We start from the raw sequence: 13927 nt of genomic DNA, 5'->3' as shown, positions 1-13927 counted from the left end.
CAGATACTGATTTGGTTTCAATCAAGATGCCCCCAGATGACAGTGAAGAAAATGTAGCCATGATTTCTGCTCCCGATTGTAGCCCAGAGATTTTCTGTAAATTATATGGATGTAGTCATTGGGTAAGGTCACTATTGTCAGAGTTTTTACAACCCGAAAAGAGGCCCTTCGGCCCATTGTGTCCACGTTGGCCATCAAGCACCTATTTGCTCTAATCCCATTTTCCAGCACTTGGTCCGTAGCCTTGTCTGCTATGGAATTTCAAGCTTCTTCTAAATACTTAAATGATGCGAGGGTTCCTACCTCTATCACCCTTTCTGGCAGATTCCCACCGTTCTGGGTGATAACGTTTTTCATCACATCTATAAACTTCCTGCCCGCTACCTTAAATCTATGCCTGCTAGTTGATGACCTTCTGCTAATCTATGCCCGCTAGTTGATGACCTTCTGCTAAGGGGAAAGGTTTCTTCCTATCTATGTCCCTCATAATTTTATACACCTCAATCAGGTCCCTCCCTCAGCCTTCTCTGCTCCAAGGAAAACAACCCAGCCTATCCAGTTGTAGCTGGAAAGTGAAGAAGTGAATAATCAGCTTCTTAGTTACCCACCAGGACCGATAGCTCAAGTTAAAAATGAATTATGGAGAGTTGAAGAATTTCTTCTCACGATGGTTAGAACTAGAGGCCATTAAGACAGAAACTGGAAAATGCTTTGAAGAAATTGCCAGTTGCCCAACTCCAGTAGTGGTGGAGCTTTCCTCGTTTAATACTAGGCTGACACCAGTAACATTAGAATGAACAAAATAGGCCAATCAATTTTGCACCCAGAATCTGTATTCAGTATTTATGGGTTAAATATTTTTACAATATAAGAGGAGCTGTAAAATACCTGTTGTTCTTGTGCAAACCGGTATTTTCTGTGCATAATTTCTTCTGCCACAGGTGCATAGATGGTGTCAGGATCAGTGAGAGGAAATTGAGTATTTATCAAACTACCCTTCGACCCAAGTAATACAAGACAACAAAGGCAAATGATTCAAGCGGGAGCAAATCTCAACCAAAAACCAATCAATGCTAGTGGAGATGCCAGAAAGGGAGGAAGGACGCAACTTCCTTGTGTCATTCATCTATGTCCCATCCATTTCTGAGTGCCAGCTATACAGCATTTATTTTTTAATTGATGTTCAGCAATTACCCTCCCTACCTATCTTTCTAAATGCCTTGTGAGAATAATTGATGCAAAGACCAATGCATTTTAAAGGACAAGTTGGATAAATATTCAAAGTAGTGAAACTTGATACTCCGACTTCAACGTTTCACAGAGGCTGCATATTGTCTGTGGGTTGTGTTCTCGATGCTAAAGTCATTGAGATATTCTTCATTACTATCTCTGCAAGGCTTTATTCTGATATTTATTTCTATTGTTAATTGTAAATCTCCCCACCTAAGCTGGATGTTTCATATCCAGCCTCAGTATCAATAACCCACTCTGCTCCCGCTTCAGGCTCAGTTTTGCATTGCTTAGTGCTACCTGCAATGGCACATGTTTGGACTCCACCATACAGTCATGTCTGACAGATAACAACTGGGTGTCCACCTTGTGAATGAATGGGGACATCTCAAGGTGAGGGACACTCTAGTACACTGAGCAGGGTCAAGACCTCAGGATGTGCTAATGCCAATGTTCTGGGGCTGGGTTAGTGTCACAAGAGAGGCAATGGTTCTCCCTTATGAAGAACAGCAGCAGGTGATGCTTAGGGGAACTCATTCTGCACAGATTATGCATGACCATCTCAAAGTCAGTTGATGCTAAAGCAGGAGTCTTTGGCTTGATTCTGAGAAGCCTCTACATACTTGTACCAGGGCCCACCTAATGGTGGAGACCAAGATGGCAGAGGTGGGTGAAAGTGGTCATTAAGCAGCCCATTTCACGCTTAAACATGGAGGCAATAACCAGAGAGACTCTCTTCTTTAGATTTTCACCTTCAGAGTGGAACTTGGTAGGAACAGCACTGTGAGAGAATAGTGGGGAAAATACTTGTTCAGTGAATCTGTCAGGCTAGGAAGTCAGCAAACAGCAAAACCCAGATGAAATGCTGTGAATAACAGCCTTGCAGGGATTAGCTGGAGCTTGTCAGTTTCACTGCTTGACAGGTGATTTCCAAATATCAGTTTACCTGTCTGGAATTTCAGTCACCTTGATCTGCACTTTCCTGCTGTCAGCCTTCATCACAGCAGATGGGCAGCTTATGCAGCTCTACTTTGAACGTCTAATGAGGAACAAGGTGACCAGCAGCACCAAAAGCAAATCTAACAGCAGCAGCACCAGCTGCCTTCTCCACAGGACAGAAGTGATTGACATAAAGATCCTGCTGGGAGAGGAGAGACCCCAAAAACAGGGTCTACATTCAGAGTCATCTCTTTCAAACTCTATTGGCACAAACTTCTCAAAAGGGAACAAGATTCCTAAGTGGACGCGCTTAGCCGCATGTTTCTCGGCACTCACAGTGCTGAGAAACACGTGGCTATTCAAAGCGACTGGGGAACGCGCGGCTAAGGCTGCACATAACCCTAATTTTTTGCGATGGGATGCTCTGCTCGCTGGAACTTCCCGTTGTAGCAAAAGATCGGGACGCCATTTTTAAATGATCCCGAGGAGGCCAAAGAAAAAAATCCCCGTCCCCAGCCCCCGACGCACAACCCTGGCCCAATCACGCAAGTGCAAAAAATTACCAGCTTGGCACTGGCACCCTGGCAGTGCCAACTGAGCAGTGCCAGGCTGGCATCCAGGTGGCACTGCCAGTATGTCCATGTGGCACCAGCAGTGCCAGGGCACCATCCTGCCCAAAGGGCATGCAACTGGGAGCCTCCAAACCTCTTGGAGACCATCACAAGTGCCGTTCCGTCTGGTCACCGTTTGTGGCCCACGCCCGTGGTCCCCGAGGGAAGGGATCGAATACCAAAGCCTCAGGTACATTGGGAATCTGCACATTAGAATAAGGCTTACTGCCTCGCTCTAATATGCAGATTTGTTAAAAACTGATCCCGCCCTCCTCAAGTCCTTGAACCCCTTCAGGCACTATCTCCAGGTTTTAGGGACTATACCCGTGCTGCTCAATTCCTGGGACACCTGCATCGACTCCTGGTTGCTTTGATAGGCTGTCCTCTTGCTCTTATGGTTGGCAAATATCACCTTATTGCAGTTCCTCAAAACTAGCAGTCAGGCCTTCAGCTTAGTACACGATATCCGGGGAGTAGCCTCACAGTTTTCCTTTCCATTCTTGTGCTTGCTGAAACTTCAGGAATCAATGTCCAGTTCAGCCATACTAAAACATGTCCAGATGCTGCAGATGTCAGCTATGACCTAGCATAGCTAGGTCATCTGAGAAATCCTTCATTTGACAGATTCAGCACAGCATCCTGCCCACCCTCTCTCATTGGCTGGCAAATGCTGAAGCAGATGCCAATGCAATGGCTGAGTTAAACAGCCAGGGCAAATGCATTCCTGAATCAAACAGGTTCCCAACCTGGTATGATCTCCCCACTGGCAAAACTTGGGTAAGATTGCATCTATTGCTTCCCTTTGATTTCTGAACCAAGAAGTGAGATTCCTGGTATCCATTGTAGCTGGAGTGGAAAAATAACAGCTAGGGCAAAATGCATTCCTGAGTCAAACAGGTGCCAAACCTGTTTTGACCTCCCACTGGCAAGATGGGTAAGATTGCATCTATTGCTTCCCATTGATTTCTGAACCAAGAAATGAGATTCCTGGTATCATGTAGCTGGAGTGGAAAAATAAGAATCACTTTTTCTATAATCCACCCTGACCAGTGGATGATCAACACTGAGGTAGTCCAGATGCTACACTAAAGCAAGAGGTGATTCTGGTTAATCACTTATTGGCCTTACAAACCATGCTTCCTGGGCAATCCTGCTGTTGAGTGCTGCCAGTTTGATCTTGGGTGCCGCAGAAGAATACCAACTAATTTGATAAAGACAGCGATCCTTTTATTTAGAGAATCGTTATTTTCTCCAAAACTAAAACTGTTACCGAGAGTGACAAAGACTGGTTATGCTTGGGCAAATTGATCAATAGTTTGTTATTCACGGGTGCTAGATCCAAACAGTTGAGCTGAATTATGTGGCTCTGGATTTTGCTGTATCTGATTGATAACCTAACTGTTTAGTTGGAATATATGATTGTATACCATGATTGTGATAATGGTCGTTATGGGCATGCTATATGTGTCCCAAACACGCCTGCAACAGAGTCACCTTCATTTCTCCAGAAGATTGCACTATTCACACTGCCAGTCTTTTGGAAGACTATATATTAAATTAAATCTCCATTCCCATACAAGTGTCTCTTCCATTCTTATCCTGTTTCCTGTATTCTGCACAGGATATCTGAATGAAGTTTAGCTCCCTTGTAAGCTGATCAGTTGTAAATATTCTATTCATTCTGCAAGTAATGCAGCACTTCCTAGACACCTGTTTGTCCCCTAGTCCTTTTTGGGGATTAGTTATGTTTCTTTTCCTGATTCTGGCTTGCATTTAGATGTCAACAACCTGGGTTCGAGGGCGAGATACAAATGAAGAACGATAGGAATCATTCAGGTTCAGAACATGTGGGCTTGCTTTCCACAGTTCTTTGAAAGTGAGGGTTTTCCCAAAATTAATTAGACTGATGCATCCCAATGATAAGATAGACATTCTACTTCTTTCAGCCAGTCTGAAGACTGAAGAGCTGCAGCCCTGCCCATGTGAATGGCAGGTGCTCATGGCACTTCTGAAAGTGTGTTTTCACTGCTTGACAGGTAATTTCCAACTTCTTGAAGTCCGTTTACCTGTCTTTAGTTACCTTGATAACTTCCCTGCTGTCAGGCTTCACCACAGGAAGGGAGCAGTTAATACAGCTCCACCTTGAACCTCTGGTGAGGAACAGGGGGAGCAGCAACACCAATAGCAGCATGAGCAAACCCAGCCACATGATGCTCAACAGGGCAGAGGTGATGGACGTAACAATCCTGCTGGGAGGAGGCAAGATTCCAAAAACAGGGTCTATGTCAGAGTCAGTTCTTTCAAATTCTGTGCTTAATCAGGAGACTCAGGTTTTCATGTCAGGTTGTTGCTGACATCTGCAACATCCTGGATCAAGACCTCCTTCCCCTGTGGTTTAGGTAGGTAGGCACGCATGGCCAGTGGCCATTAAAGTGCATGTCATTGGAGGGACAGTTCACAGCTTTCTGCTTCTCCCTAGAGTTCTGCACTCTTCTTCTGGAAGGATTTTGAAGAAATTGATTTAGTGGAGGGGAGGGAAGGACAACAATTGTGGAGGCAGTGTGAGGTTTGGCACCTGAATAAGCTTTAACACCTTTCCTGCCCTAAGATCCTTGATCTTCTTCTCTCAGAGAATTGTTGTTCATTGGATATATTCAAGAGGGAGCTGGATAATGCCCTTACGGCTAAAAGGATCAAGGGGTATGTCGAGAAAGCGGGAGTGGGATACTGAATTTGCATGATCAACGATGATCATATTAATTTTTGGTGCAGGCTCGAAGGGCCAAATGGCCTATTCATGCACATATTTTCTATGTTTCTATACGAGAACTCTAGGTTCGACCTCCGCAAAGCCATTAGGGATGCCAAGAGACAATACCAGACTAAGCTAGAGCCAGCGATGAACAACACGGACTCTTGTCAGTTGTGGCAAGACTTAAACAGCATTATGGGCTACAATGCAAAGCCGAGAAGAATCTCCAGCAACAGTACACCCCTCCCCAATGAACTCAATGCAGTCTATGCTCATTTCAAGCAGGAACCCAACGAACGGTTGTCAATGCCCCAGCAGCCTCAGACACACCAATCCCTTCCGTCATAGCCTCCAAAATCAGATCGGCCTTCTTGAAAGTGAACACTCAGAAAGCAACGGGTCTAGCGGAGTCCTTGGTCATGCACTCCGATCCTGCGCAAACCAACTGGCTGGAGTGTTCATGATGATCTTCAACCTCTTCCTACTCCATTCTGAGGTTCCCACCTGCTTCACGAAGATCACCTACTGGTGCCAAAGAAGAACCAAGCAACGTGCCTCAACGACTACCATCAGGTGGCTTTGACATCTATCATTTTGAAGTGCTTCGAGAAATTGGTCATGAGACACATCAACTCCATACTCTCAGAATGCCTTGATCCACTGCAATTCGCATACTGCCACACATCAGATGCTATCTCCCTGGCCCTACATTCATCCCTGGAGCATCTTGACAACAAGGACTCCTATGTTAGAATCCTATTCATTGACTACAGTTCGGCCTTAAACACAATAATCCCAGCCAAGCTCATATCAAAACTCTAAAACCTAGGATTTGGCTCCTCCCTATGCAACTTGATCCTCGACTTTCTGACCAATAGACCACAATCAGTAAGAATAAACAACAACCCCTTGTCCATGATAGTCCTCAATACTGGGAACCCGCAAAGCTGCATATTTAGCCCCCTACCACACTCCCCATACACACGACTGTGGCAAAATTTGACTCCAACTCCATCTACATATTTGCTGATGACAGGACTGTAGTGGGTTGGATCTTGAACAACAATGATTAAGAATACACGAGGGAGATAGAGAAACTAGTGGTATGGTGTAACAACAACAATCTCTCCCTCAAACTAAGGAGTTGGCCATTGACTTCAGGAAGCGAAGTATCGTACACACCCCTGTCTGCATCAATGGTGCCGAGGTGGAGATGGTTGACAGCTTCAATTCCTAGGTGTGCACATCAACAACAATCTGTCCTGGTCCACCCACATCGACACTACAACCAAGAAAGCACACAGTGCCTATACTTCCTCAGGAAACTAAGGAAATTCGGCATGCTCACATTGACTCTGACAAATTTTTACAGATGCACCTTAGAAAGCATCCTATCTGGCTGCATCACCGCCTGATATGGCAGCTGCACGGTTCAAGAAAATACAGAGTTATGCACACAGTCCAGTCCATCACACAAATCCACCTCTCACCCACTGACTCTGTCTACACCTCCCACTGCCTTGGGAAAACGGCCAGCATAAGCAAAGACCCCTACCACCCGGGTTATTCTCCCTTCCATCGGGCTGGAGATACAAAAGTCTGAGAATACGCACTAACAGATTCTAAAACAGCTTCTTTGCCGCTGCTCCCAGACCCCCGAATGACCCTCTTATGGAGTAAACTGATTTCACCACGCATCTTCTCTACTGAGTAGTACTTCACCCGATGTCTATATATTTACATCGTATTCTATGTTTTTCATGTATGGGACAATCTGCCTGAACTGCATGCAGAACAATACTTTTCACTGTACCTCGGCACCCGTGACAAATCTAAATTACCCCCCCCCCCTCCAGCAAGACGTTAGGCGGACATCATTTAGTACTCCTCTACAAAAACAAGAACCTGGCGCAATGGATACTGTGGGGAAGTGAAGAGGAGAGTAGTCCATTCCATTTACTGGCATGCAGCCCAAGTGCACCGGAGCTGATTGGGGGGTTGGAGGGTGCAAGCTCCTGGGCTGGGCTGGGGTTTAGCGTTTGTAAGACATCCAAGCTATCTTTAAATATTGTGGAGACCCATAGCAGGGCCAACCACAGTTGCAGCCTGTCTGTCCTACCAAACTCTCACACGGCAGAGCCATGCTACAACTTATCTTACGATAGTCCATTTTACCCCCCTTGAAATTCCAATAGGCTGTGTTTTCAATGTTGCAGTCTGCCTTCCTTTTTACCTTTGTACTTCGGTGTTCACATTCCATTTCACACCCTATTGACTGTGAGCATCCTCTAGCTTGACGGATGTTATCTCAAAGGAGGGATCAGCCTTGTTCATTGCAAAAATACTTCACAGTCCCTGAACTTTCAAGTGCTTCCAAGGAATGGGTGGCCTGTCTAAGAGGATGATTTGTGGACTGATGTCCTGCAACCTTTGATGCTTGAACAGCGTGTCTGTACTCCATAGAGGAAGCTGCCAACAATCAAACAGTAAGGTAAGGTGAAGTTGCTATAGTGCCAGATGACAATTGGCTGCTTCCCCTTTGAGGGGGAGAGCTGACTGGTAGTGATTGAACCGGAGGATCACCAGGGCAAGGTTGAGAAGGCCTTCATGAATAACCTCAGCTGGTACAAGAATTGAACCTGCGCTGCTGACTTTGCTCTGCGTCATGAACCAGCTATTTAGCCAACTTAGCTGAACTGGCCCCAAACAGTTAAGAGGAGGGGTTCACCGAGATGACCCTCTTAGGGCCAAAAGATAACTATTGCATGAGTGGACGACAACTGAGTATGATCCTGGCATAAATCTTGTGTCTAGGGGCTCCTGATCTAGGCAGGAGAGAGTGTACAGAGTGAATGTTGCCAGCACAACTGGCTCACTGGATGGCACTCTGAGAGAAGACGAGACAGTCATGGTAGGAGTGGGTGAGGTTTGGGGGATTTGAAGTTCTGTGATGGAAGACCCAACTGATTATCGGTCTCTCGCTCCTTCAAATCCTTCAGATACAAAGATGAATGTTGGTGTTGATCTTGTGGAGATTGGAGTTACTCTGCTTGTTGAGGTTGGCAGACATTACCAAAGGCATCAAGACCAGTGCAGGCTGGAGGCAGCACCAAACATGCAGGGGGCTGCAGCAAACCCTCAAGACCTGGCCACCCATCAGGTTGAGGAGGGGGCCAGAAAAGGAGACCAATGACATGCTCGTCTGTACAGGAGCCGATGGTCGTACGGTGAGCTGATGGACAGCATGTGCTGTAGAAGACTGCGTCTCTGCAGGGAGATGGCACCCCGTGGTGGAGGAGGTCACCCACTCCCAGTGGCCGTAAAGGTCACTGCAGCCCTTAATTTCTATGCCACTGGGTCATTCCAGGGCTTGAGCAGGGACCTGCATGGCATCACACAATCGTCAGCTCACAGGTGCACCCGTGAGGAGATGGATGTTCTGTATGCCCAAGCATCCAACTACATCACCGTTGACCTGGACCATGTGGTGATATCATGGTTGGGAGGTGTGCGACCTCCAACCAGCAGGTGGTGGTACAGACACATCTTGTGGCTTCTAGACCAAGGTCATGTGACCTGTGATTCCAATATAAGGGGAGACACATCCGGCCACCTTCAGAAGATTGAGAGGGTAATAAGACATACATGTGAATGGTCAGTGCGAGGTGCAAGTTCCAGGGGAGTAGTCGGCAGACTCCGTGATCATAGAATTTACAGTGCAGAAGGAGTCTGTACGCTCTTGGAAAGAGCACCCTACTTAAGCTCACACCTCCACCTTATTTCCATAACCCAGTAACCCCACCCAACACTAAGGGCAATTTTGGACACAAAGGGCAATTTAGCATAGCCAATCCACCTAACCTGCACATCTTTGGACTGGGAGGAAACCAGATCCCTCATGAGGAAACCCATACAAACACAGAAAGAATATGCAAACTCCACAGTCATCCAAGACTGGAATTGAACCCTGGCGCTGTGAGGCAACAGTGCTAACCACTGTGCCATCCCAGTTGGTGCCACTGTTGAGGTAGATATTGGGTGTTTCTTTCTCTGTGTCCTGGGTTTTTAACCCCTCGCAAGAAGGTAAACAAACGGAAAACTAATGTTTCTCCCCACCTGAAGCCTAATAATTCTCCTCAATGTTGCAGTTGGTGAATCATTGACACGCACTTTAAGATGAATGATGATATAGCAACTCCGTTTTTTTAACTTTCACTTTTCGCAAAGTATTTGACATCCTGTTTGTGACTTGTCTGTGCAAGAGTCTATATTATGTCAGTCGTGAGTGTTTCCAGGGCAGCGCCAGCACCAATAATCCTGGCACTCAGCCGACGGGGAGGGGATCGCCCGGTCCGCTTGCCCACGTGGTTGGATGGCGAGCCGGCCCCGCCTCCGGCCGCTGGGGTTATAACCGCCACCGCTCGAGCTTTTCACTGACGGTTCGGCATACAGCTTTAATTGACAGTGCAATCAGCCAATAGGAAAAGGGAGTATCGATCCGACGCCCTGTCATAAGCAGCAGGTGGCTGGAACCCCCCAATGGGCGCCGACGTTATCGGGAGGTGGGACTAGGGATTGCCCGGTTGCTGTGCTGGAAGCAGCTGTTGCGATGAGTCTGTTGCTCAGGTAGGTCGACCTGTATTGTTCGAAATTATTGGCAATGGAGTAGGAAATAAAGGCCCGGCTTTCCCTCCGTGATTCTCCCCCTCCGGTGATCCTGCAGGGCTGGTTATGTTGCCAGCTGTTTGCCAAATGCGGCGCTGCGGCCTCTTTCAGTTGAATTGGAACTTGCACCTTCCCCCGTGGTGAACTAACGGCGCCGGTGGTGTTTTTTTGGACAATAACAATTCGGCCTTTAACTTGCTAAAAGCAAGGGGGTTGCTGTGGGAGCTTACTGTGCGCAAATTGGCTGTTCTGTTTTCTGCGCAGTGGCGGCACATCAACGATTACTTGAATTTTTATAACCCCTTTATCATGATGAAATGCTCCAAGGTGCTTTAACTTATATGACTCAGTATCTAAATTTTATTTTGAGGACTGGAAGTTTACAACGAGTTAGATTTAAATGGAGGTTAGAGAGAGCATCCCAGAGATTGAGGCCTGGCCCAATATTGAAGCGATGGGACTTCTCAAAGTCAGAATTAGATGAGTGCAGATATCTTTGTGGATGCTGGAATTGGAGGAGATTACAGAGAGAGGATAATTGATAGAGGGACTTTGAAACAATGCTGAGAATATAGAGGCATTGTCAAGCTGGCAGCCAGTGAAATGGGTGATGGATAAGTGCCATTTGGTGTGCGCTTGAGACATGGACAGCAGAGTTTTGAATGACTCCCAAGTTATGGAAGGTAGATTGTGGAAGACCAGCCAGGAGTATATGGAATGCTGAAGTGTGCAGACATGGATGTAGGAAGAGCGATTGAACAGTTTAGGCCTATTCTCTCTAGAGTTTAGAAGAATGAGGGGTGATCAAATTGAGGTGTCCAAGATATGGATAAAGTAGACGTGGATGGATTCTTCCTCTTGTGGGACATTCTAGAATGAAAGGGCATACTCTTAGGATAAGAGGCAGGAAATTTAAAACAGAGTTGAGGAGAAACTGCTTCTCCCAAAGGGATGTGAATCTGTGGAATTTGCTCCCCAGAATATAGTGGATGCTGGGGCAATGAGTAAATTCAACGAGGAGTTGGACATATTTTTAATCAGTAATGGGTTATGGAGAATGGATAGGATAGTGGTGTTGAGGCCAGGATGAGAGCAGCCATGCTTGCAGGGGCTTTTCACAGTTACTTCATTGAAGCCTACTTGTGACAATAAGTGATTTTCATTCATTTTCATTTTTCATGGTGGAGCCGAATCAATGGGCCAAATAGCCTAATTCTGCACCTAATAACTTAAGAGGTTTCTGCAGTGGAAGAGATGGAGACAGATGAAAGTAGCCAGTCTTTGTGTCTGTATGGATATGTGATTGAAATATCTTTTTTGGTCAACATCAAGGTTGCTAGGAGTCTCGTTCAGTCTAGGACGGCAGGGCATGGCTGCAAGTGAGGTAGGTAATGTTGCCAATTTGCACCGGAGATGCCAATAATGTTGCTCTTTTAATGAGTGGAAGACTATCCCACCAGCGTCACCAATGTTGCCAAGTCATGGGTATCTACTTTAGTCGGATATTAGTCTTGACTGTTATTAATGAGGATATTGCTTTCAGAGTCGCCAGGTATCAAATGATACCACCTCATGTGAAGTAATGGGTTAAGAGACATTGCAATTTGTTGTCTCATTTATGTTAAGTATCTATTAATTGACACTGATATGTAAAGGGGCATCAGGTGGCCTCTGTCAGGTGATGTGTAGTTAGAGTTTTGTGCAAAGGCTGTTGGAATGAAATAAATGTTTGTGAAAAAGGAACAGAACTTTGACTCTTCATATAACAGCAACTAAAACGTCACAATTGGTAGCAGAGGATGGTTGCTGTGTAAATGTGAAGGGTTGAAAGATACAACTTTTCCAGATCAAACCAAGGAGTGAGTGAGAAAAAAAAAAGGGATATATGGCTGAACCGAGGATAAAGATGGCTGGCTATGATTATCCTCCCTTATTTTCTGAAAGGGAATCATATGACCAATGGAGAAGTGCAGTAGTTATGTGGACTAAGGTAACTGCTTTGGGAAAGAGAAAACAAGGTATGGCATTGGCTCTTTCTCTACCATATGGCAGTAAAAGCTGAAACAAAGTGCTTTCTGAGCTGGAATTGGAAGATTTAGACTCCGAAGAAGGTCTGGAGACTTTATTACATTATATGGATAAGATTTATAAGAAAGATGACTTGTTCAGTGCGTATGAAGCATGGTCGGATTTTGATAAGTTCCTGAAAATGGAGGATATCGCCATGGAAGACTATATAATGGAATTTGGCAGACTATATAAAAGGCTGCAGAAACACAAACTGGAATTTCCACAGTCTGTGTTGGCCTTTAAATTACTTGACTGTACTAGAGTGAGCAACGTAGATAGATAGGCTCCTGGTTTTGACAGGAGTTCAGTTTACTGATAAGGATATCTTATTCGAACAGATGACAAAAACTTTACAAAAGTTTCTGGAGAAACATTCGATTCCGAGTACCAGTCCTTTGTCCTGGGGGAATGGGCCATTAGAATGCAAATTGGCTAGGGGTTTCGATACTGTCTGGTTCTCTGTTAGCAAATACACATTTTAGGCTCTGGGTTTGCCTGAATCCTGTATGGGACATATTTCCCTTGAGTCTTTGCAAGTGTCCATGTTTCCTTTGTAAGTTGGCCACAGTCCGTCCTCTTGATCCTAAACGCGAAATGTAGTGGATCACCATACTGATCCTTCATCTGTTCTTTGGTGTGCTGGGTACCCTTGGTTCAAGGACAGGTTCTGTACTCCTTTTGTAAGTTGCCATCCCAGGTGGCCACAGTCCGTCCTCTTGATCCTAAACGCAAAGCGTGGTGGATCACAATACTGATCCTCCATCTGTTCTTTGGTGTGCTGGGTACCCTTGGTTCAAGGACAGGTTCTGTACTACTCTGCCCAATGTATTGGAGCATTAACCTATGTATTGGAGCATTAACCTAAGTTATTTAAAGACTTATTTCCAATATATCACACATTTATAAATTCTAAGGGGGCACTATAACATTTCATCATTCATTTAACTTATTTACACAAAAGGAACCTCTAACTCCTTACCTAAACTACACTTATGCTGCTGGCAAATAACAATACAAAAACAGCAGCATCATATTTCTACTTATTTCTACTTAACTCATTACATTTACAGAAAACGCAAACTTTATTCATCAGGGAAAGGGGTTCAAAATGTTGTGGGGTCTGTTGAATTCCAAGAAAAGGGGCTCAGTGTATATATCAGGGAGTGGGAGGCTCTCCTTCGGCATTTTCGAAGTCTAAGTGTCTGAACAACACTGCAATTACCAATAGGGCTTCTACCATGTATGAGAGGGAATACCATTTTACAATGTTTTCGCACCATGTGGGGTTATCGGTGTTTATTTTCATGTGAGGTGTGGTGTCTGGGCTAGGGGTCTCACATTGCATGGTCATGTTTGGAGCCAGTGTGGTGTGAGTTACAGGGGCCGTCGACGCGCGCAACTGTAGTGATCCAACGATCATAATGGGGGTCATCAGTTCTGTCTTCCATGTCTTTTTTGTTCCTTGTATCTTCGTATATTCCTGGGGGTGCCAGCATAATATCTGTTATTACCTTTGTTTAATATCTCGTTTGTCTGTCTTTCTCTCCTTAAACTTCAATTACCCATTAGAATCGTCACCATGTGTGACCCCCTCATCTTTTTTTCTTGAAATTACTATTTTGAAGATGAGACATCCGAAAATCTTTTAAGTGCAAGAATC

General features: G+C 45.3%; 1 protein-coding gene across 1 annotated transcript in view; it reads left to right on the top strand.

Moving 5' to 3' along the window:
• The first annotated feature begins 9981 nt into the window (after positions 1 to 9981).
• The window catches only part of cetn3 (centrin 3), a 55793-nt gene continuing 51847 nt past the window's right edge, over positions 9982 to 13927 (top strand). The window contains exon 1 of the mRNA XM_072516249.1: positions 9982 to 10158. Coding sequence (XP_072372350.1) covers positions 10142 to 10158 — 17 coding nt within the window. The 5' untranslated portion in view covers positions 9982 to 10141. The remainder of the gene's footprint in view (positions 10159 to 13927) is intronic.

The sequence above is a fragment of the Scyliorhinus torazame genome, chromosome 9 (genome assembly GCF_047496885.1).
Source record: "Scyliorhinus torazame isolate Kashiwa2021f chromosome 9, sScyTor2.1, whole genome shotgun sequence".
NCBI lineage: Eukaryota > Metazoa > Chordata > Chondrichthyes > Carcharhiniformes > Scyliorhinidae > Scyliorhinus > Scyliorhinus torazame.
The sequence above is the reverse complement of the archived record's forward strand: the minus strand, read 5'-3'. Positions and strand labels throughout refer to the sequence as shown.